Source organism: Lissotriton helveticus, chromosome 4_1 (assembly GCF_964261635.1).
Source record: "Lissotriton helveticus chromosome 4_1, aLisHel1.1, whole genome shotgun sequence".
NCBI classification, from domain to species: Eukaryota; Metazoa; Chordata; class Amphibia; order Caudata; family Salamandridae; genus Lissotriton; species Lissotriton helveticus.
Genome location: NC_136063.1, coordinates 799781799 through 799807549, shown reverse-complemented (window position 1 = coordinate 799807549; position 25751 = coordinate 799781799). Strand labels below are relative to the sequence as shown.

Genomic DNA, 25751 nt, shown 5'->3' with positions numbered 1-25751 from the left:
CACAAGAGGGATGGTGGATACAGGTTCCCCAGACAGTGGAATTACACTGTCTGCATTCCAGTGTCCGGGGACTCAGACACTGAAGTGAGGAATGACGGACACAGCTATATTTAGAAATTGTACACGGTCCTTTTTTGCAAGAGATTGGTGATTAGTCCTTCCAGAGCACTGCCATTTGGTGAATGGTAGAGGAAAAGGGAGTGAGTCAAGAGATTCTATTACTAAGCGTGAGAATGTTTCTAGGCAGTGCCTGCTCTTTTGTATGTTCTTAATTGCTACTTAAGGAAGGCTGATGGCAGCCAAGGGCCGAATCTTCAAACTTCATTTTTCCTATGTTTTGGTTACTCCTGCTTGGAGCCTGCTTAATCATTACCTGCTGTGAGATACACCACCTTGCATAGAAGTTGTGTTTACCTCCTAAAACTGATTCCCACATCTTCAACAGTCTTTTGACATTCCCTGTCTGGAAATTGGATATAAAGGTGGATCCTGAACACTTAACATGTGTTCTACACTAAAATTGAGCTTTAATATTTTAATAAAACTTTTTAAAAGAAAGTGTGAAGTTTTTGTGCGCTTCTTTTATATAAGAGCTTACCAGCAGCCCACTAGAAATATAACTGTATTCATGAGATTCTCTGGAAATATGCATTATCGCAAGGTTGTGGGATATGCATGAGTCACAGCATGTCTGTTCCTTCCTATAAAGCTGGTAAGTTGGTACAAACCTCCTCTTGCCTGAAGGCCCCGAATAATCTACTGGTCCTTGTTCAGAAGAAAATGTGTAAAAGCCTATCAAGTGCTACGGGCGTAGCCCTGCCTCCTCTGCTGTAGTGGCCTACTGTGTGACTGTGATGGGTGCATCACAACCGCAGCAATGCTGAGCAGTTCTCTGTAAAGTAACACATAGTAATACTAGGTTGTATTGAAACGACTGGGAGACTGTCTTGCCCTGGCACTACATTCTGAAATCCAGGACGAGTGCCACCACAAACTCTTCAGCAGAATACAATTTGAACTGACCTACGGGTTCCCTGTATTGGCTGATCGCCTTCATAACCGAATAGTGTAGTCTATGTGAGTTTTCAAAGCTGCAGGTCCATAGATCAGCACTGCACAGTATCGACAAAATTGAGAAAGCACCCAAAGGGTTGAGAATATCCACAGCATTTAGAGTACTCATTTATTTGAGAGTTTCCTTGTTGCAAAAGTCTCTCCTAGATGTTGAATGAGTTTCCCCTTTAAGTTGAGCAAAGTTCCCACAACACCAGAAAATGGGGACCACTGCCCACAAAGGATGTGTCTAAATTGAACTGGAGGTATCTCGTACCATTTGCTGTGCACGTAGTTTCTTGGATGTGGTTCAAGAGCTGAGCATCTTTAGGGGGCAGGACCACTATACCTTCGCTCACTCCAATGTTGCATTAGAGGGACTGGCTAGGGCTCAGTCTGTGGAAAGAGGGACCCAACCTCTCAGCACTCTTGGTTGAGCAGTTTACTAGATGACTGCATTCATTCGGAACTTCGGAATTGAGTCTTCATTATTCTTAGCAGTAAACAACGAGATCTATTTGAAACTTTACATAAAGGTTTGCCATGTGTTTGGAGGCCCTTATAGGAATTTTTCTAATGTTGAGAATCTGAAAAGCCTCTTACTCAGTGGTCAATTGGACCATCTGAGTGGAACGGGGCAGTGGGAGACGAAGCAAAGACAACCCATATTCTGGTACTCCAGATGGGGTGGAAGAATATCTGTCAGAAGGGATGTGATTCTCGGGGAGCCTATGGTCTGTTGTCAAAGAACTATTGTGGACACTACTAGTGCTTGTAGTGGGCTTTAGGTCAGCTCATTGCTTACTATGACTTGCTTCTTAATCAATGACTTTCCTTCCTCTTTTTGTGCTGGTCTCTTCCTGAGAGCATAGCTTTTTACCATCCTTTGGATCAGATGACTGGTATCCTTCCACTTTGTACATTCAGGGAACAAATCATTTGGTCTAGTTTTTGCTAAGGCCTTTTGGTTTTACTAAAATTATATGTACAATATATTTGTCTTACAGGGGCTTTCAGCCAGCCCTCTTCATCTGTTGGTCTGTTATTGTGTCATTCACATTTTGTTCCGCTTTGTGTAGCATACAGAGTAGTGCTGTGGGTTACTCCACTTCAGCTATTGGCTAACCTCATAGTGAGCGACATCGTGTTAGAGGCATGTGAGCTGTAGATCATATGCTTTGCATACTCCTGCCATCTGGTGTTGGGTCTCGATGTAGTCAAGTTGTTTTTCTTTGAAGAAGTCTTTCCAGTTACGAGGTAGGTCACTCCTCCTTTCGGTGATAGTGCGCATGGGCATCAACTCCATTGTTAGATTGTTTTTTCCGCAATCGGGTTCGGAAGTAAATTGCTGTGCTCCGGTACGACACTGTTTCTCGGGTTCGTCTCGGTGATCAATCCACTTACCCTCGAAGGTATTGTTTTCGATCGCGTATTTCCCTTATCCACGCATCGTATTTAATACAAAAAACAATTTTGGACTGGGAAGCTCGTAGAAAGCCGTTGGGCCTACCCGCGTCGTTCCGCCTTGCGGTCGAAGAAATGGACTCCATTCAAATTCTGCCCTCGGTGCCATGTGAAGTTCACGCACACCGACTTGCTCAAAGTGTGCAACCTGTGCTTATCTCCGGAGCACAACAAACAAGGCTGCGAGTCAGAACATCGGCTCCATTCTGGACCTCTTCAGAGAAGATTCCGAACAAGAAACCGGCTATGTCATAGGGGCCGAGGAAGAACGTGAGGACCTTGTCTCTGTCTCATAGTATTGCTCCGATGGGGACGAAGATATTCCGCAAGGTCAGCCTATCGTGAGTACCGATCCTCCCTTGCCCCAAAGTCGAACTCGACCGAAGAAAAAGGCTCCGGTTCCACATCTGCCTTTGTGAAAAGGTTTCCAATGCCCTGTCTTCGGGCTGGGCATCAAAACATATGTCAAAGCCTTCCGGGTCGTGTCGTCAACACTCAGGCACCGAGCCGAAACCTTAGGGCTCGAAGCCAAAACCCGCCTGGGGCCCACCTCCTTCGTAGCCAAAATAGTCTTCGGAACCGAAATCTTCAGCCCCCAAGACACCCGCACCAAAAACTTTGGTACCTAAAGATGCTCCAATACCATTGCAGGCACCCTGCTTCGATGTTACACCTCCAACACTGGACCCGAAACAAAAGGAACTATACATCAATCTAAAAACTTGACATATTGCGACCAAATTGCCACTTAAACGCAAATGTGACTCCGAGGAAACCTATCCCATTCCTTTAAAGAAGAAACGTGGGTACTAATCCTTCTCCTCCTCCATCACCTCCTTCCCTGGAAACACAACACTTGTTAATACCACACCTGATGATCGGGATGACGAAGATGGGGACAATGATCCTGCATACCCCTGGAAGGATTACAACACAGATTCTCCCACAGGTAAGAATCCTGATCTTTACACTACTAAGCCTTCTCCACCAGATGACAACATAGGCTATATAAAACTATTAAGCAGAGCTGCTGATTATCACAGGGTTCAATTACATAAAGCATCTCTATAGGATATTTTCCTTTTTGAAACCCCTAGAAGTTCCCAAAGATCCACTCACACACTCCCCATGCTCAAAGGTATGCTAAGACATATGGATGGCATATTTAAGGATCCTGTCCATTCAAGTATTCTCACCCTCCGGATAGACAAAAAGTATAAATTTGCAACATCAGATCCAGTTTACATCAAGGGCCAGTTATCCTTAGATTCCTTAGTAGTTTCTAATGCCCATAAACAGGCCAATTCTCAAACATCAGGAGATACACCACCTCCGGACAAGGAATCTAAGTTGATAGACGCCTCTGGGAAAAGAGTAGCCTCCCAAGCTGCAAATTTCTGGTGAATTTCTAACACCCAAGCCCTTTTAGCCAGGTACAAAAGGGCGCATTGAGACGAAATGGAGAAATTGCTCCAATTTCTTCCTGATAAGCACACGTGCAAAGCTCAAGACCTAGTGCAAGAGGAAAAGATAATCTCTAACAATTCCATTAGGTGCGCCATAGATGCGGCTGACACTGCGTCTTGAGACGTCAACACCAGCGTGCTACTAAGAAGGCATGCATGGTTACGAATTTCTGGGTTTAAAACCACATGTTCAAGCTTCTATTCTTATTACACTGCTTGACAAACAACACCTCTTTGTTCCTGTTGTACACAGGTCCTTAGAAAAGATGAAAATGGACACAGACGTGGCAAAATCTATGGGAGCCCTACAGTCCCCTTCTGGCCGGGGTTTCTTTTGGCGTGCCTTCTGTTGTGGGGAGGTCCAGGAATACCTCCTCAGACACTGCCTCTACACTGTACAGGGACAACAATCAGCCCTCTGCTGGCAAGAGGGCTGATTGTTCTCCCCCCCCCCCCCATTATTTAACACCTGTCGGGGGCATCTTTCACAATTCCTACCCGTCTGGCAATCAATAACTACAGACAAATGGGCGCTAGGAATTATCCATTCTGTTTATTGACTGGAGCTTACCAACAATCCTCCAAACATTCCTCCACGTTCACACCAAATGTCACCAGACCATTTACACCTCCCCAAACAAGAGGTTCAATCTCTCCTTTTGAAGGGATCCATAGTGCCCGTACCACTACAATATCAGGGGACGGGTGTATACTACCTGTACTTTCTCATACCCAAAACGGACGGTTCTCTCAGACCTATTTTAGACCTCGGAGAATTAAACCTTTACATACAACCAGACCACTTTCCCATAGTGACGCTTCAACAAGTGCTCCCACTGTTACAACAGGACGACTTTGTCTACTCTAGACTTAAAGGATGCTTTTTCCCACATTCCAATACATCCCGCTCATCACAAATTTCTCAGATGTGTGGTAACGTGGCAACGTAACAGACCCGCCCAACTCCTGTCCCTAAGCGCCCTTGGCATAAGCTAGACTCGGGCTGTTTCTCTGCATGGCTGTCTAGCCATAGGCCCCAGTTGCCGCCAGATATGGAGGCAGCAAACTCCTGCTTCAATGAGTGGGTAACGCTGGGCCTGGAAAGTTGTATCCTGGCTATGCTGGGAGGTAAATCCCGCAGACCATCGAACCCTTGGTTTAGCGACTCACTAGTCACAGCCAAAAAGGGCTGCAAGCAGTTGAAACATACTTGGATGCGCTCCTATGACCAAGTGGCTAAAAGTGAATATCGAGCCGCCATTAAACAGTATCACAAGCTTATTCAGCGAGCTCGAGCAGAGTTTGTGGCCAATAGAATCCTGGCCAGTACCAACCCCGCCAAGACTATCTTCTCTGTGCTGAAGAGTATGAAGAGCGGAGGCACTACGGGGACTTCATTGATCTCCCCTGATCAGCAGTGCAACGAGTTGGCCTTGTACTTTGTGAACAAAGTAGATAAGATTTACCTGGGTTTGCCAACCCCGATCTTTCCCCCGGTGGTGGGGGCTCTGGGGCCTCGTGTTCCATGTGGTTAAATATCCTGTCTTCTTTTCCTCCGTTGTCGCAGATGGAGTTCGAGGCACTCTGTCCTAAGATCAAATCGGGTTCGCCAGCAGATCTGCTGACTCCTGCTCACTTCCGCCAGTTCCACACTCTCCTCTCTCCGCTGAATTTCAACCTGGTCAATCTTTCTTTGGCCTCAGCGTCCGTACCTAGGGCCTGGAAACATGCTACGGTCATTCCACTGCTAAAAAAAGTCCATGGACCCCGTGGAGCCAGCCAATTACCGCCCGATTTCCCAATTGCTGTTTTTGGCAAAGGTGACAGAATCGTATGTGAATTCCATCCTCTCCAAGTTTTCCGAGCAGAATGCCATTTTTGATCCATCTCAGCATGATTTCCGTGCCCCCCATAGTACTGAGTCTGCTTTGCTGGTAGTTACGGAGGCCATTCCGGCAAACTTGAATGCCGGAGACTCAGCGGCCTTGGTCCTTCTGGACCTAAGTGCCGCTTTCGACACCGTCTCCCATGCGATACTCTTAAGACGCCTGCAGGAAATAGGCATTAGGGACGCGGACCTGAAGTGGCTCCGGTCTTTTCTGGAGGGGAGGTCCTTTCAAGTTCACGTGCCTCCTTTCCATTCCCAAGAGCTTGCCTTGCACCAGGGTGTAATGCAGAGTTCAGTGTTGAGCCCCCTACTGTTTAACATCTATGTCCAGCCTTTGGCTGTGCTGGTGAATGGAAGGGGCCTGTCACTGGTATCGTATGCCGACGACACCCAGTTGGTGATTGCATTTTCCAAAAAAAGGTGCACCAATCTGATCAAGTTCAAAGAGGACCTCTCTACGGTTGCGGACTGGATGGCGGTGAACTGTTTGCAGCTCAACGCCAGCAAGTCTGAAATCCTGCTGTTTGGGAAGGATCGGGGTTGTGGTCCGAGCGTTGTTGGCCGGACCGCCTGAAACCTGCCCCCTTGCCCAATGAGACAGTGAAAAACCTAGGCATTTGGTTTGATAGCGGCCTGGCATTTGACGACCCAATCCAAGGTAGTGGCTGGGGCTTGTTTTGGGCTTCTGCGTGGCCTGAAGCCACTGTTGGGTTTTTTCCCTCCAAAAGTTGGCCAAATTATTCTTCAGTCTACAATTTTGTCTAGACTGGATTATGGTAACTGCCTATACTTGGGTGCGAATAAGGCCAGTGTTATGCGTCTTCAAAGGGCACAGAATGCAGCCGCCCGCATGCTGGTGGCCCTCCCTAACTCTTGCTCTGTTTCCCATGTACTTCGGAAACTCCACTGGTTGCCGGTGGAGAAGCGCATTCAATTTAAGGCGCTTTGTTTGGCGCATAAGATCTTGTCGCTTCAGGCACCCGTGGGGTTGGCGGGGCTGCTAGAGTTCTACGTGCCACAGCGTCCTTTGTGATCCGCCGCCTCAGCTCTGGTTTGTACCCCGCGTGTCCTGAAAGCCAGAGTGGGTGGCCGCTTCTTCCGCAGTCTGGCTGCGCAACTTTGGAACTCGCTTCCTGTTTCCATCAGAGTGATCCAGAACCACCTTGCGTTTCGGAAGGCCATAAAGACCTGGCTTTTTCCGGCTTAACCCCTCTGCTCTCTGGTTCTTGTCTTGGAGTCTGCGGTCTGCGCTGGGATGCCCCGTCGCTGGGGCAGCTATGCGCATCTTAAATCCGACAAATAAATAATAAATAAACCTGACTCATCCTGCAGCTGTGCATCTTACAAAAGCCTCAAAAGGCTGCCAGCACTTCACCAACTCGTCAGTATCTCTGTTGAAGTGGCAGTGCCACTTGCCTGCAGACACCAACCACAACGTCTGGTTCACCGAACTGATGACCACCGAGTCCACCAATGCAGTAGCAGTCCAGGAGGAGGTCACCGTGCTCCGGGAGGTCAGATTAGTCTCCCCGCCAAGTCTGGAGACGCCAGGACCCCCAGGAGCTGCCCTGCATCAATATCCAGGGTACTGGACTTCTTGCAGCAGCCAAGACTTGTTTAGTGCCGCCGAGGCCGACCTACCAACAAGGGATGTCCGCTTACTGACGCCAGCAGCGAGAAAAGCCCTGCTGTCTTGTTTTGTCTCCATCTCCAAGTCGACCCCGAAAGTGAGAACCCCCTTCACACAAGCGACCTGCTGGACAAAACATCTCTGCACCCTTGCCCCACAGCCAGAGTTCAAGCCTACAGACGGTGGGTACACCCTTGCTCCAGAGACCCTCAAGAACTGAGCCCCCCTTATAGGTTCAGACGGATTTATCCCCAAGTCCGCATTTGCAGCATTTTTGTGCTTACATGTTTCTTCATGGACTACAGCGGTAGTGTTCCAGGCTACCCTTGCGACCAGCATCTCTGCACCCGGACACACCAGGGGAGGTAACCCAAAACTGCTGGTGGTTCTAAGGACCTTGCCCATAGTTACCTTAAGTCCAAAAGAACTAGCCTGTAAATTGTTTGCAAGTGACCCTATGCAATGAATGTTTCTCCCATAGGATAACATTATCACGTTCAAGGCTTGGCTGTCCAATATGACAGCTGTTTTTCTCAGTGTTTTGAAAATTGCTAACTTGAATATTACATAACTAATCTTGTGTATCTGAAAGAAACAAGTTGTGATAGATTCCTTACATTAGAATTACCCCCAGGCATCAGACAGGATCCGGAAAGTTTTCATCAGCAGTACCCCTTCACGTCAGTAGGCGTCGTCGTGCTGCTCCACGTGCGTCTTTGGCACCAGGATGACGTCGCTGGAGCTACTTAGACGTGCCCACGCGTGCTGACGTCAGTTCTTTCTTTTTCCGTGCCAGCAAGCGCAGATCCGGGAAGAGCTAGTACCCCCAGTCACTTTTTGACTGAGTTTTTAGAGGCCTTTTGTCTCATCTTTCGAGTTGATCGACTCCTGGTGTCATAGGGATGCCCAGCTTCAAGAACTGTGGGGACTGTCACTGCATGATATCGGTGACGGACCCACGCCGCATGTGTCTTTACTGCCAGGTGCGCGACCGCGACCACGACCCCAACTCGTGCCCCGACTGCCAGGCCATGGTGCCAAAAACTTTGCGGGAGCGGTCCCGAAATTTGCTGGAAGTCTGGCGGTCGGCTTCGTGCAGCTCGGTCAGGGTCCCGAGGGAGGTCGTGGAGCCGTCGCCATCATTCTTCTGGATCTAAGTCTTCGCACTCGAGGTCAGGTAAGTCGAAGCATTCCAAAAAGAAGTCGAAGAAGCATTGCCGCTCTTCGACTTCCCCTCGCCTGTCGCGGCTGAGGGTGCAAGAGTTTCTTCCTGCCATGGCCCGACTCTTTGGGCCGTCTGGCCCTGCCGGCGTACCTACGGGCCCCGCGGACCCGACTGGGGGTCCTGCTTTGCAATCACCGGCGGCTCCGGCACTACAGGACCCCCCTGGGATCTTTGATCTGACCCCGGTCGACGCTGGTTGACCTTATAACACCTCCACCAGCGCCAACCTCCCTGGCACCACCACCGGCGTCGCCCGCTCCTCGGGACAACGTCGTCCCCAGGTTTAGCACTGAACCGGACACGGTGCCGGATCGACGCCGATTCAGACACCGATGGGGCCCTTTTTGCCCTATGTCCATCTTCCGTATTTTCAGCCTGTTCCACAGACTTCGAAGGAAGGGGAGGACTGGGAGGGGTCTTAGGACCCTCTGGCACAGGAGTGTGCTTATGTCCCGGACTGGGCAGAGGATTTGGGGGATGCCAGCGGTCTTAACAGCTCACCTGACCTTGGCATGCTGTCTCCTCCTACCGTGGCTAGGGAGGAGGAAGCCAGTTACGCAGTGGTGTTGGGTAAGGCAGCCGAGGCCCTTCACCTCGTATTGCATAATGTAGCCGTCAGGACTAACCTCCTGACAGAGGTGCTCCAGCTGGCGGCAACCTCTTCGGAGCCCTTGCTGCCCTTTAATGAAGCGCTGTCTGACGTTAGCGGCGCTACGAGCAAATACCCGCTTATCAGGTTGGAAGCAGGATTACCAACTCCTAACCACAAGCCACCGGTTGGACGACCCGACTTAATCTAACCCTCATAATTGATAGGGTTATGGCTCATAATCAGGCAATGTAATTTTTAGTCCTGATGATGATCCTTGATTATGTACAGGATCGAAACGCCTTCGACAATTTATGTCGTTTCACGCTAGTTTTCCATTGTGCTTACTACATGTGGGCAGCTTGACCAAACCATAATTTATTACCAGCGCCCACACAACCTTAGAATTGCCTGCCAATTCCCCTTTATGTAAATTTTTGGTTAGCTGTTTGTGTTATATGTACTTGATACAGGATTGTATCCCACTGTACAATTGTTCACCGTATTTTGCCAAATCTTTTGCATTGATTAAATCATTGTCCGGCTGGACAAGTTTTCTCTTATAGCACATTGCTGTCTACAAATCATTAATTGCCTTGTATGTATTTTGCTTGAGTTAAGGACCCCTGTTACTTAATAAATAAATAAATAAATATATATATATATATATATATGTGTATGTATATATATATATATATATATATATATATATATATAATATGTCTCCTCCTACCGTGGCTAGGGAGGAGGAAGTTAGTTACGCAGTGGTGTTGGGTAGGGCAGCCGAGGTCCTTCACCTCGTATTGCATACTGTAGCCGTCAGGACTAACCTCCTGACAGAAGTGCTCCAGACGGCGGCAACCTCTTCGGAGCCCTTGCTGCCCTTTAATGAAGCGCTGTCTGACATTCTTTTGGGCACCTGGTCCAGGCCCAACACGGTGGCTCTTGTGGATAGGAACGTGGCCCGACACCACCATCGCCCGGCTCCAGGTGACCCCATCTTTCTCTCCCAACACCCCACCCCTGAGAGCTTGGTTGTCCAAGTCTCTACTTTCCAGAGCGCGTTCCATTCCGCCCCTCCGGATAGGAATCCAAGAAGCTGGAGCAGCTTGGCAAGAAGCGGTTTTCATCTGCCAGCTTAGGGCTGCGGTCAGTGAACACTGCATGCATCTTGGGCCATTATTCCCTCTCTCTGTGGGACACAGTTGCGCAAGTTCTGCCTAGCTGTCCGGAGGAGGCCCGGACAGTCCTCTCCCAAGCTATTGCGACTGGGAGAAACACAGCTAAGTTCACCATACGTTGTGGGCTAGACACCACCGACTCGCTGGGCAGATCGATTTCCACGAAGGTGGTGCTTCGGCGCCACGCCTGGCTGAGAACCACTGGCTTCTCGGGGGATGTCCAGAACACTCTGATGGACATGCCCTTTGATGGCATTCGCCATTTTGACACTAAAGCGGACGGTTTGATGGAGGCCTTTAGGGACTCTCGTGCTACAGCCAAGTCCATGGGCCTGTCGGCCACTCGGTCTCCTCCGCCTTCTGCTTTTCGCTCCTTTCGTGGCCACGGAAGGGGTGCCGCACCACGTTCGCAGACCCACAGGCCACTGCAACAGCAACACCAGCGTGGCCGCGGACATGGGAACCGTCGAGGCTGTTCAGTGGGCCAGCGGGCGGGTCAGTTCACCTCCACCAGCGCAGCATCTACTGCAAGCCTTCCTAGTCTGATATTTCAGGCCCATCAAACACCAGTGGTCGGCAGAATCCGCCATCTACCCCACTGGCGCAACATCACCTCGGACAAGTGGGTGCTGCAAATTGTCTGAAGGGGCTACTCCCTCCCCTTCAAGACCACCTCTCGAGCCATGCCATCTCAGTACCACTGCATGTCGGGGATCACTTGGCACTTCTCCAGCAGGAAGTTGCGGCCCTCGTGGCCAAGGGGGCCATCGAGAGCATTCCGACGCCAGAAGTAGGTTGTGGTTGCTACTCCCACTACTTTATGGTTCCAAAGAAGGACAAGGGCCTGCATTCAATCGCTTCCTCTGGAAGGAGAAGTTGAAGATGCTCACACTTACCGGCACCCCTCGGGTGTTCACGAAGATGATGGTGGTGGTCACAGCTCATCTGCGCAGATTGGGTGTTTCAGTCTTCCCCTATCTCGACGACTGGTTGTTGAAGGCGGGCTCGCCCCAGGAAGTAGTCTCCCGCCTCCAGACTACGGCCAACCTCCTGCATTTGCTGGGGTTTTCCATCAATGTGCCGAAGTCGCACCTGATTCCCTCACAGAAGCTCCTCTTCATCGGAGCGGTTCTGGACTCGGCGCAGTTTCGGGTTTATCCTCTCGAACAGCGAGTCCTGGATATTCAGGCTAGGATTTCGATCTTTCAGGCTCTATCCTGGGTTTCGGTCAGGATGACCCTCAGGCTACTGGGTCTGATGGCCTCCTGCATCCTGCTAGTGGATTATGCCAGATGGCATATGCGGGCTCTGCAATGGGTGAGACCTGAAGTTCCAGTGGGCACAGCATCAGGGCAATCTGTCCGATCACATCCCGATCTCAGATGGCACTGTACGACAATTGCAGTGGTGGCTCACGAATCGCGATTGGGTCCATGGCATATCCCTCTCCCTTCCCTGACCGGAACACATAGTTGTGACGGACACGTCCCTTCTGGGATGGGGCAGCCACATGGGAGAGGTGGAGATCAGAGGCCTCTGGTCTCCGGCAGAGTCCTGGCTCCATATCAACCTTCTGGAGCTTCGGGCGATCCGACTTGCACTGAAGGCATTCCTTCCATCTGTCGTGGGGAGAGTAGTGCAGGTGTTCACAGACAACACCACCGCCATGTGGTATTGCAACAAACAGGGCGGGGTGGGGTCGTGGACCCTATGTCAGGAGGGTATGCGCCTCTGGACATAGCTGGAACATCTGGGTATATCCATGGTGGTTCAACACCTGTCCGGTTCTCTGAACACCAGGGCGGACGTACTCATAATCGTCGGTGCATAATGGATCATGAATGGCATCTGCATTTGTACGTGGCGCAAGGTTTCTTTCGGCAGTGAGGAGAGCCTTTGTTGGATCTATTCGCCACCGAAGAGAACGCGCAATGTTATAAATTCTGCGTGTTGGAATTTCCAAGGCGTCACTCATTAGGCGCCGCTTTTTGCCGTGAATGGAGTTGCAGTTTGTTGTATGCCTTTCTGCCTTCTAACCTGATTACTGAAGATCAAGCGCAACTTGGCCCAAGTCATTATTGTGGCTCTGGACTGGGCTCGAAGAGTATGGTATCCCGAGCTACTCAGCATGGCGTTCGATCCCCCGATTCGACTGCCTCTTCGGGAGGATCTTCTGTCGCAGCAGCAGGGGAGGGTTCTCCACCAGAACCTGTCCAGCCTCCCCCTCCTTGCGTGGAGATCGAGCGGCGGCAGTTGACCTCCTTTGATCTGCCTCCCAAAATCTTTAATGTTATCTTGGCAGTCAGGCGTCCCTCCACTAAACGGTGTACGCCTGCAGGTGGAATAAATTTGTGGCATGGTGCACAGCAAAGGCTGTGGATCCCCTTTCTGCCCCTCTTTCATAGGTCCTTCTATTTCTCATCTCTTTGGTCCAGCAGGGCTCTGCTCTGGGCACTATCAAGGGCTATCTCTCGGCCATTTCAACCTTTATACGGTTTCCAGATCAGCCTTCCCTTTTCAAGTCCCCGGTTGTAAATAGATTCTTCAAAGGCATTACTCATCTTTTCCCTCGTGTTCCTTTTGTGATGTCTCAGTGGGACTTGAACCTAGTTCTAACTTATGTGATGTGTGCTCCTTTTGAGCCGCTTCACAACTGCACTCTTCCCCTTCTCACTTTAACTTTTCACTGCTTTCCTGGTTGCCGTCACCTCTGCCAGAAGAGTGAGTGAGCTCCAGGCTCTTTCTTTGAAACCCCCTTTTCACTCTGTCCATCCGGACAAAGTTGTTCTCAGGACTTGTTCCTCTTTTCTGCCAAAGGTTGTCACTGCCTTTCACATCGGGCAGACCATCACTTTGCCCACCTTCTTTCCACCTCCGCTTCCCTCTAAAGAGGAAAAGAGGCTCCACCGTCTGGACCCAAAATGTGCTCCCTCATTCTACCTTAACCTCACACAACAGTTCCGGGTGGATGACCAGCTCTTTGTTGGCTACGTTGGCGCCAAGAAAGGTCGGGCCGTGCACAAACGGACCATCTCTCGGTGGGTCGTTCTGTGCATCAAGGCTTGTTATTCTTTGGCTAAAAAGGAGCCTCTGGTGGGGCTACGCCCCTATTATACCAGGGCGACAGCAGCTACTACTGCCTTGGGACGGGGAGTTCCCTTGCAGGACTTCTGTCAGGCAGCTACGTGCGCCTCGCTGCACACATTTACCAAGCATTACTGCCTGGACAGCCAAGTCCGTAGCGACGGCTTCTTTAGCCGTGCTGTGCTCCAGGACTTTCTGGTGTGATCTTGGTTCGCAGACCCACCTTCGGGGTTGGTATTGCTGGGGTATCTATTTTAAGGTAAGGAATCTATCACTAAGTGTTTCTTTCAGATGCACAAGTTACTTGCTTTCGGTAACGATATATCTGTAAGAAACATTAGTAGTGATAGATTCCTTATCGCCCTACCCATCCTCCCCTTTCTGCAAACTGATTTCTAGGGTTAAGGACATCCCTTTCAGGGTCCTAGTTTCATGGCACCAGTGGTCAGTTTCTTGCATGGCTCTGCGTTCCTGGCGCGGAAAGTCTTGTACCGAACTGACGTCCGTGTGTGTTGACGCGTCTAAGTAGCTCCAGCGACGTTATCCCGTCGCCAACGACACACGTGGAGCCGCACGATGATGCCTACCGACGCGCAGGGGTACTGCTGACGAAAACTTTCTGGATCCAGTCTGATGCCTGGGGATAATTCTAAGGTAAGGAATCTATGACTACTAATGTTCCCTACAGATATATCGTTACAGAAGGTAAGTAACTTGTGCATCTAGGTGTCTAAATATAAAAATTATATTTTTCTAAATTGGTGTCGGATTTCCTTATTGAGTGTGTTTAATTTATTGACGTTGTGCAACAAATGCCTAAGACACCCCACTGATAAGCCTAAGGCTGCTCGACCACACTGCCGCAAATAGAGCACCTTGGGATTGTTAGAGCAAGACCCTGTCCGCTAGTACGGGATACCTGGACTCTGCACAGTGCACCTCATTTAGGTACACTATAAAGAGAGCCAGCTTCCTACACTAAGGGCTATGTGTTCCTCACAATATTGATGTAGAGACAGATCAGCAATGTAAGAGATCACTTGGAATTTATGTTCAATTCACATTGCTGGAAATACTCAATGTCTAGATTTGTTGCTGCTGGACTAGTTTGAGTGCATGGACATTGGACTGTTATTCCTTATGGATTGTAAGGAGTTTCTTTATTGTGGCTGCTGGGTATCTTTCTGACTCTGTTGTCTGTTATACATTTTTCTTTTAGAGCAGACTTTTCAAACTTTAGTTTTCAGAGTAATTTTTATTAACAAACTTTATGAACTGTGTATTTTCATATATTTTACTTGTATTATTTTGAAGTTTATAGCACCTTAAAGAAAGGTATTGAATGCCATTCTTTGTGCACTTGTGCTTTATAGATTTATTTTGTACTACAATATGGCATTTAGTTTTTGGACGTTTGTTTTATGCACGCTGATGATAATGTATTTTCTTCTCCTTACTTGTCCACTGTGTGGGCCTAATATTTTCAGTTCTCTTAGCGAACTCTGCGTGCTTTAGGAATTGAAATGTAATCACAAGTAGGCAAAATAATGTTGCAAACACTTCTGTAGTTCTTAATCTATGAGACAAATGTGTTTTAAGTGTGCATTAAAAATCACATGCTAGAAGAGAATTTAAAGGGTAACTGTTTTGTAGTTAAACTTTTTTTTAAATTTGTTTATTTTATAAGACCGCCAGACTCAAAGCTGACGAAACATTTGAGAAAGCGACCTGCTCCTGAAGATTTTCTTGGAAAAGGACCAAATAAGAAAATTCTAATGGGAAAGTAAGTTTGTTTTCTGTACATCATCAGGACTTTAAAAAACATCCCCTAGTATTGTGGTAACTTTGAAACGATGATTGATTCAGAGATTCAAATGACAAGTGGCACTTTTCCTAAAACTTGACTGGCCTTTTCATCAGAGGAGGTTACTGGACCCAGCTGCTTTAGCAGTTAAGAGCAAGATCTACACGCATTAGTGGCTTGTATAACATTTGACAGCTCATCCTTTCCTCCCTAGAACTTTATCCACCTGGGGCTGCATTACATAAGGTGCCCCGATAGTGCTAGCCCACTTAAAGCACCAACGCTATCAACAGAGGGTGTTCCCTCATTTGCATAGGAGTGTGCCCTATGCACATGAGGGCATTCCTTTGACTCTGCGCCCCCGCCATATTACAGATGCGAGCGCAGAGTCAAAGTAGCCCTCAGACGGTGCATTGACAGTGCGCCATTTAAAAGGTGGCGCTCTGTCAGTGCGCCTCGGGACAGCAGTCTTCTGCAGGTGGTAAAGGGGATGCCATAGACACCCCCCCCCCACCAGATATCCCCTTGCAGGCGGGTACAGTACCTGACTGCACCCATGTGCAAGAGGATCTCTAATCCCTTTTCAAAGTGCAGGTGGGTGCCGCCTGCACTGTGAAAACACGGAGCAGCTGCTCGGTGTTTTCACATGAATGCGCTGCCCTGCTGCGTAAGTTCGCGGCTGCCCCCAGTGCAGCGCATTCACCATAATGCAGCGCATTGGCATTGTTTGCGCCTAGTGCACCTTTTCAATGGTGCGCGGGGCGCAAACAAAGTCAATATGTAATGCGGCCCCTGAAGGGATTATCCAGTTTCCTCTTCTAGAGAGCTTACCCAGTGTGTATAGTTTTTTTTCCTTTACTTTGATTTCTGACAAAACTGTTCTTCTGTTGACCTTTTTGAGATCCCTTCATCTTGTGGAAGGCAGGATATAAGAGGTATACTACATCGAGAACTTAGTTACTGCCTAAAAGGGGTTACTGCCTAAAAGGGTTTTTTGAAGAATATCCCAAATCAGCAAGGTAAAATGCGTTCTTTTCTCACTTCCTAAATTTAGCTTTTTCAATTAATGTCCTCATTGCTCATCAATCTTGGAACACTAAATATCTGCTGCAGTAGATAGCCTAGGTTTTAAGTTAGGTTTTAAGTTAGGCACAGTTCCTCAGGACTTTTTCACCTGTAAATAGAAGTTCGAGGCATATGAGCTGCAGATTGTACACTTTTGCATAGATCACCATCTGGTGTTGGGCTCGGATGTTTGCATATTGTTTTTGTCTTCGAATAAGTCTTGTAGTCACTAGGTTGGTGACTCCTTCGGTCGACAAGTGTGCATGGGCTTCGGCTCCATCATTGGATTTTTTACCGCCATCTGGTTCAGATGTGACTTGCTGCACTCCCGGTCGGTGTCGTTGTCATCATTTCCCATCATGGCAAACAATCTAAGGATGGAGTCGATGCCCATGCGCACTATCGCCCAAGGGAGGAGTCACCTATCTTGTGACTACGAAGACTTTTTCCAAGACAACAACAACGTGCAAGTATCTGAGCCCAACACCAGATGGCAATCTAATGCTAAGTGTGAGAATCTGCAGCTCTACATGCCAAGAACAGATGCATACTGGTAAGTAGCATTTTCCTTCAGCTTGATAGAGACAAAGTGGTACTGCTTATCAATCCTAATTTTCTGCCAAAAGTTGTCTCACAGTTTCACTTAAATCAATCTATTGAATTGTCGTATCCTTCCAAGGGCTGATTTAGTAGCAGAAACTGCTTTACACACACTTTTTTTTCTTTTTTTGTTGAAAATTTTATGCAAGGACATACAGCAATGGACAATCACATATTCAGAAAAAAGAAAAGAGCATATCACTGCTAACATAGACAGCATCTAACAATGTCTAAATCCAGTCAGTTATAAACGCCCATATTTTTGCACCCAGAGCTCTTCTTTTGACCCCCTTAAGTCTATACCTAGCTGATTCAATATTATACATAAATAATAGTCTTTCCCTCCAACTAGAAAAAAGATTTACACACACTTGATGTAAAAAGAGCTCTCATACTATATTGACAGAACTCAATCATTCAGGAAAACGCAACAACTCTTTGTTGCATTCTCAAAACCACATAAAGGGTGGGCTATATCTGAAGGAACCATTTCACATTGGATTGTAAAATGCAACCAAACTTGTAACGCCAAGGCAAAAATAACTTTACCTTATCCCTCCAAAAAGCTCATTCTACTTGAAAAAAGGGCGCCACTATGGTCTTTTTAGGCACTTTACCCTTAAGTGACATATAATATAAGACAGCTACGTGGAATACACTGCATACATTTACAAAACATTACTGTGTAGATGTTATAGCCCTCAACAGGCCAATGTGGCTCAAGCGGTCCTAAGAACATTATTTCAAGCAATTGCAACCCACACAGGTTAGCCAGAGCTTTGGGAGGAAAACTGCTTTACATTCAATGCTAAACATGTGTGTCTACTGCTACACATGCCATCAAACGGAAAATGTTACTTATCCAGTAGGTCTATGTTTGTGGCATGTAGGGCTGTATATTCACATGCAATATTCAGGACCAGGACCAGGACCAGGCCAAGCGGGCCACGGTCAGAACCATCAGAAAAATGTAAACCACAACCAGTAATTTTGCAGCGTGAATCTTTCTGGATTCACCATGCTGTGCATTATTCCGCGGTCTTGTGGTTGGGTCCGGATTCGTAGTCTTTTCTTTGTTTTTTTTGTTGGTTTTTTTTTTTCGTAGCCCAGGTGGGCGTCGGCATCACACCTCCTTGGGTGCATTTCCGGTGACGTCGGCATGCTTCCTGCGGAAGCTCCCACTCTTGGGCGCCATCTTCAGATTCTTTTTTTCCGCGGTCGGGTCTGGATCGTTCCCGTTTGGGCTCCAGACATTTTTGGAGAAAGGAGAAAGGAAAATACAGAAATCACAAAGGAAAGTCATCTGAAGACTCCAGGGGACTTCATCGACGAGGAGTCAGCACAGGAAAAGGCGAATTCATGGAGATCCTCGACGAACACGCGACCAGGGAGGCCCTGAGCGCTCGATGATGGACAACACGACGTTCAAGTTCTGCCGTAACTGCCACCACAAGTACGCGCAGAAGGACCAGCACCCGGTATGCAACCTTTGTCTACCGGTGAATCACGAAAGCGAGGACTGCAACGCCTGCTCCGCCTTCACCCCGAAGACCCTTCGTGTGAGAGAGAGACAGAGGGTAGCGCACGCCACCCTGCAGGGGAAGGCCCCGACTCCGTCCCTCTACGATCTGGGGATGTCTTCCGAGGAAGAGGACAACGCTGCCGCCGAAGACAACAGCTACACGGTCGTAGAGACCGATTACACGAAGACTTCTGATAAGGTAGGAGACTCTCCGGCCCCCAAGAACCCGAGAGACTCTGAGTCTCGAAAAAACGAGGGCAAGGCCTCGAAAGCGCCGACGCCGAAGCACCAGGCGTCCGCGAGTACTCACAGGTCCAGCGGATCCTCTGAGAAGGAGTCCCCGGCGCCGAGAGCTGTTGAACAGCAGAAGTCGTCGAAAATCGTCCCCGAAAAGGATCGATCGACGCCGAGGGACAAGGACCCTAAACTACCGACGCCGACCAGAGAGCCAAAATCCGGTTCGACGTCGACGTCGAAAACTTCAGCACCGAAAGGCACGGCGCCGAGCCAACCAACGAAAAGAGCGGCCGAACCATCCGACGCGGAACACGCGGCCGAGATGGAGAAAAAGAGAAGGCGCCTCGAAGCCGAAAAGGAAAACATCGTGCAGCGGAAGAAAGAATTCGACGCAAAGATGAAAGCTTTCACGATCCCTCACAAGACCAAGCCACCGGTGGTGGAGGTGGTCGAGGAGGAAGACTAGGTCACCGAAGAACAAGACCTGGACGTCGAGGTGCTCGACGACCAGGAAGAGTACGAGAATCCCTACGATAGTTACAACTATGGGGAGGAAGAGGACAGCAGGACGGACGCAGAGTCGGCCCCCTCTGACTTACAGGAGGTGGATTACCTGGATGTCGAGACCGACAGCCCGGAGGAGGCGGTCGACAAGTATCCCTCGAGGCCCTCGCCGCCGGACGACATCGGGGCCTACAACTCGGTGATAAGGTCTGCCGCAGCGGCATTCAAGCTCAAGCTCGACGAAGAGAAGCGGAAAGCAGACTTCCTTCTAGAGACATTGCTCCCAACACAAACAAAGAGCCAGTACCTGCCAATGCTCGACAGCGTCTTGGCCCAGGGGAAGGAAGCATTCAGGGAGCCCGCAACATGCAAGGCAGTAACTCCCAGAACAGAGAAAAAATACAAACATTCCTCAAAAGACCCACCCTACATCAGGGGATGGTCTCCGCAGACTCCATTATCACGGCCACAGCAAGGAAGAGGGCTAACGTACCCACTACCTCTGGAACACCACCGGATAAGGAGAGTAAAAGGATGGATCTGGTGGGCAGAAGGATCGAACGGAATGCCGCGACCCACTGGCGCATGGCTAACTCCAACGATAAACAGACACATGTACCAGATCATGGAGGAGCTGGGGCAGTTGGTGAAGGACCTGCCCCAGGATGCCAGGCAGAAGGCCGAAAAACTGGTTGAAGAAGGGAAGAACGCAGCAAATTCTTGCCTTAAGACAGCCCTGGATGGAGCAGACACCTCCAGCAGGCTCATGATGATGGGTGTCACTGAAAGAAGACACGTATGGCTAAGGATCTCAGGTTTCAAGCCAGAGGTGCAACACAGCATTCTGAACACACCGTTCAACGGCGACACGCTTTTCGGAACAACAGTTGATGAGAAGCTCAGCCAACTGAAGAAGGATAACGAAACAGCAAGGTCCATGGGAGCATTGCAGTTCAGAGGCAACAAAAGGGAGGCCTGGCGGGAGAGGTGGAAACCAGCCAAGTACATCACACCAGGCTTTCCAACAAACGCACCAGACAGACTCGCAGGCCCAGCAGGGTCAGCAGAAGCAGTCCTGGCAATACCAACAAAGAGGCCAGTCCTTTCGAGGGAGAGGAAATGGACGTGGCCAGAATAGAAGAGGGGGACAGCAGCCCGCATCTAAGCGACTTCAAAAAACTCTGTGTGCCCACCCACAGAAAAGATCCCAGGGGGCAGCACGTACAGAGGGATCAAGACAAGCTAGACATCTACGACCACATAACACCAGTGGGAGGAAGGTTAAGATTTTACCTCCAGGAATGGAGAAAAATCACATCAGACAAATGGATCCTCAACATCATCCAATTCGGTTACTGCATAGAGTTGGAGGGGAGGCCAATAAGCAGAAAACCAAAGAGAAAACAACTAGCAAGCAAACAGCTAGAGTGTCTTCTGGAAGAGGCAAAGGAACTCCTGCGGAAGCAGGCCATAGAACGGGTACCCTTCAAGGAAAGAAACAGAGGAATATACTCAACGTACTTCCTGGTGCCAAAGGTAGACGAGACAATGAGACCCATTCTGGACCTAAGGTTCCTGAACAAATTCATAAGAACGCAAAAATTCAAAATGACCTCCCTGCAAGAGGTGCTCCCGCAATTGCAGATCGGGGACTTCATGGTCACAATAGACCTCAAAGACGCCTACCTGCACATCCCAATGAACAGAAAGCACAAGCATATGCTCCGGTTCACCATCGGAGAAAGCCACTACCAGTTCACGACACTAGCCTTCGGGCTAAAATCAGCACCAAGGGTCTTCACAAAGTGCCTCGCGGCAGTCGCAGCGCACCTACGAAGGCAAGGAATACACGTATACCCTTACCTGGACGACTGGCTGGTGAAAGCAAATTCATACCAGAAATGCAAGCAGAACGCACATACAGTGACGAGCACGCTCATAAGCCTGGGGTTCTCCATCCTTTGGAAGAAATTATCAATGGAGCCGGAACAAGTGAAGATCTTCCTGGGAGCACAGATCAACACCTTACAGGGCAAGGTGTTCCCCAGCGAGAAGAGGGCGAGGGCGCTGGTGAAGGAAACTCGCCTCTACCGGAAGGGACAAGCTCGGACAGTGAGGACTGCGAGCAAGATCATGGGGATGATGGCATCATGCATCCACCTGGTACCCAATGTACGTCTCCACATGAGACCCATTCAAGAATGGCCACAGGAGCAATGGTCACAAGCTACAGGCAGTTGGGAGGATCTAGTGGTTGTGACGCACGCAGTGCAGAAGGAGATGCCCTGATGGACCATGGAGAACATAACAAGGGGAAAGCCTCTAACACCCCCAACGCCAACAGTGACCATCACCACAGACGCATCCCTGAAGGGATTGGGCGCTCACATGGAGGAGCTCAAGGTGAGGGGACTGTGGACGCCAACAGATGCGACAAGGCACATCAATTACCTAGAATTGAAGACAATCTTCCTTGCACAGAAAGCTTTCCAAACAAGACTGTACAAAAACAAGGTGCTGCTACAGACCGACAACACCACCGCGATGTTCTACATCAACAAGCAGGGGGGCACACAGTCAGCCCCGCTCTCAACGCTGGCGCAGGAGATATGGAGATGGGCCATCCCTCTCAAAATAGACCTGCTAGCCATACACCTACCAGGGAAGGACAACATACAGGCAGATTGGCTCAGCAGACCGACATCGGCATCCCACGAGTGGGAGCTCAGTGCTCAGGAGACAAAGTGGCTGTTCGACAGATGGGGAACACCATCAGTGGACCTGTTTGCCACACGCCGGAATGCAAAATGCCAAAACTTCGCATCCAGACAGCCCGAGGAGGGGTCACTGGGGAATGCCCTATGGATAGATTGGTCCGGGACATTTGCTTACGCCTTTCCCCCGATACCACTGATGCACAGAGTGCTGAGCAAGTGCAGAGCGAGCAACATGACCCTGATACTGGTAGCGCCACAGTGGGCCAGACAGACATGGTACTCGCAGATCATGGAGATGACACAGTGTGCACCCCACAGAGTCGGCAGGAGGAAAGACCTACTCTCCATGCAGAACGGAGAGGTGCTACACCCAGAGCCAGAGAGCCTGAGCCTAGTAGCGTGGCTCCTGAGGACATAGAGTTTGCACATTTGAGATTACCAGAAAGCACCCTGAGGGTCCTTCGGAAGGCACGAAGGCCCAGCACTCGGAAGTGCTACGTTGCGAAATGGAAAAGATTCACAATATGGTGCAGGAAAGAAAGACTTCACAATAAAATGAAGAAGGACTCCACAGTGCTAAAGTACCTGACACACTTGCTGGAAAAGAACCTTAGCTCATCCTCGTTAAGAGTTCACTTGGTAGCGATAGTCGCCTACACAAGGGGAGAAACGTGCAGGAGTTTCTTCACATCACAGGTGGTGAAAAGATACCTAGAAGGAGCGAAAAGGATCGCACCACCCAAGCGGGTGCCGCCACCTGCATGGAACTTAAACATAGTCCTAACGGAACTCATGAAGGAACCCTTTGAACCACTTCACAAGGCCTCCCTAAAGATGCTAACTATGAAAACAGCTTTCCTGGTTGCAATAACGTCATTACGAAGAGTAAGCGAACTTCAGGCGCTAACGCTACAAGAACCCTACATACAAATACACAATGATAGGGTTGTGATGAGGACTGACCCACACTTCATGCCGAAGGTGGTATCCAAATTCCACATGAACCAGTCTATACAGATACCGAGTTTTTCCCAAAAAACAACTACTAGCGCAGAGCGGGCTCTGCACACCCTGGACGCCAGAAAGGCAGTCATGCACTACATTGAGAGGACGAAGGGACACAGGAAATCAAAACAGTTCTTCGTGTCATTCGCCAACAGTTTCATGGGAAAGGCTGTAACCAAAAAGACTATTGTACGGTGGATCGCACAGACAATTCAACTCTGCCACAAGCGTGCAGGGCAAGAGCTAGCAGAGGGGACACGTGCGCACTCCACTAGGAAAAAGGGTGCTACAATAGCCTTCCTGGCTAACACACCCATAGAGGACATATGCCTGGCGGCAACATGGGCTTCGGTGCACACGTTCACGAAGCACTACTGTGTGGATATACAGATGAACAAGGAAGCACAAGTCGGACAAAAGGTGCTTCAGCACATATTCAATAACCAACGCTCATCTTCCACCCAGCCGCCACAGAGATGAGAAACTGCTACAAAATCTATGCACAGCATAGTGAATCCACAAAGATTCACGCTGCAAAACGAATAGTTTTCTTACCTGTCGGTGTAGTTTTGCAGCTTGAAGATCTTTCTGGATTCACTAGCGAACCCACCCACCTCCGCCAGAAATATGAGGCTGGAGAGAGAAGAGGTGGTTAAAAGAGAAAGGACTTTAAGAGTACAAAACGGTAAAATATCACCTAAATAGAACATTGCCATTACTTCGGAAACGAAAGAAACACGGAAAAAAAGAACCCGGAGATGGCGCTCAAGAGTGGGAGCTTCCACAGGAAGCATGCCGACGTCACCGGAAATGCACCCAAGGAGGTGTGACGCCGGCGCCCACCTGGGCTACGAAAAAAAAAAAGAAAAAGAAAAGACTACGAATCCGGACCCAACCACAAGACCGCGGAATAATGCACAGCATAGTGAATCCAGAAAGATCTTCAAGCTGCAAAACTACACCGACAGGTAAGAAAACTATTTGTTACTGGTACCATAATGACCTAAGCATTATCACATTAGCATTAAACATAAACCCACATTAGGCCCAAACCTCATCAGCATAAACACATTACGCAATGGGTCTCACCAGCATAAACACCTTATGCAATAACCTCATAAGCATAAACACCTTAAGCAGATAGGCACTCCCCCAAACATCATAACATGACATTAGGCATAAACACATTAGGCCCAAACCTCATTAGCATAAACTCACATTAGGGGTATACTCGCAGTAGGAAATAACCTCACCAGCATAAACACATTATACACATATTCTCATTCCCAAACGCATTTAGAGGTATGAATCACAATAGAGCATCACATTTCCTACATCACATAAATCACTGACCCCCCCCCTGGCCAACTGGTCTTCTCTAGAGCTCAAATGCCTTGCATCCAGAATGTCAGGGCTGCTGCCAATGCAGCATAGCTTGCACGTGCGCAATTGCGCTGGGGCAGAGGACTGCATCTCACTCCTCTCTCTCCAAACATGCCCCCAAAGAACTGTGGCCTAAACGTAGCAGCTGCCCACTAATTGCTCGCCAGCTGTGCAGAGAGCTGTAGTACTGGCACTCACTGTGCCCTCTGGAGCCCCCACTGGGACTTTCTGCAACACATGTGGCCAACGTCACAGCTGCCTGGTGAGCCCCACTTGGGGACTCTGTAAATAAAACTTTGCTCCACGTTGCAGCTGCCCGCTACGGCGGCACAGCAGAGGACACAAAAATGAGCACTGGCACTACGGTGCCTTTAGAGAGACCACAGGGGGGGGGGCACCAACCATGTGCCCTGACGCACCCCCCAACAACTAGTCCACCACTGAGCTCCACTCACCGGGCTCTCTGCTCCGGCGAAGTCTCCGCTCTCTCTGCAGCGCGGTGCAGCCCTCGGTTCTTCCACCAGTCCCTCTCCTGGGACTGGGACTTCTGCAAGGAGCCTGCAAGGCTCTGGACGTGCTCGTGGCACACCGGCAAGGGACCATGGCGGACCCCTATTCCCGGGATGTAAGAAAGTGGCTCTGTATATGCTGCACCAAAGTAAGGTTCAGTGTGCACAGATTCCACAGTCCCCAGAGGTATGGCAGAGGCTAAAGTTAGATATAACCTTACTCCCTAAAGTGGTAGCTTGGTCGCGCAGTAAGGCAGTATCGGAGGACAGTATAAAGCATTTGTTGTACACACTCAGTCAGCAAATGGTCTCACACACTCAAGAACTGAACTGTAGGCCAATGGTTTTGTGTATAAAATATATAGTTGTTTTATTTTAGAGCCACAATAGGTATCATAAATACTTTCTCCGCATGAAATGTTTCAATTGAATACTTTCAAATAGCAATAGTCTTTTAAATGCAATAGATACAGTTGTTGCAATATGCAACACAAGTTAAACACAAAATAACATTGAGCTCAATGGGAAGTGTTAAGTGAATGCAATAAAATCTCTTTACGAATGTTTTTCTTACTCTGGGCTGGATCCGGGATTCAGCTCTCGTGTTCGAGGCATATGGGCTGCAGATGGTACATTTATGAATAGATCGCCATCTGGTGTTGGGCTCGGATGATTGCACTTGTTTTTCTCTTGGAGAAGTCTTTTGTCGTCACGAGACCAATGACTCCTCCTTTGGGTGCTAGTGCGCATGGGCATCGGCTCCATCCTTAGATTGTTTTTTTCTGCCATCGGGTTCGGATGAGGATCGAAGCGCTCCGGATCGAC

General features: G+C 49.1%; 1 protein-coding gene across 2 annotated transcripts in view; it reads left to right on the top strand.

Annotated features, from left to right (window-relative positions):
• THOC1 (THO complex subunit 1) overlaps positions 1-25751 on the top strand; it is a 334223-nt gene that overhangs the window by 191523 nt on the left and 116949 nt on the right. For both annotated transcript variants that reach the window (XM_078687449.1, XM_078687448.1), the window contains exon 16: positions 15268-15363. In XM_078687449.1, the coding sequence (XP_078543575.1) occupies positions 15268-15363 (96 nt within the window). The remainder of the gene's footprint in view (positions 1-15267; positions 15364-25751) is intronic.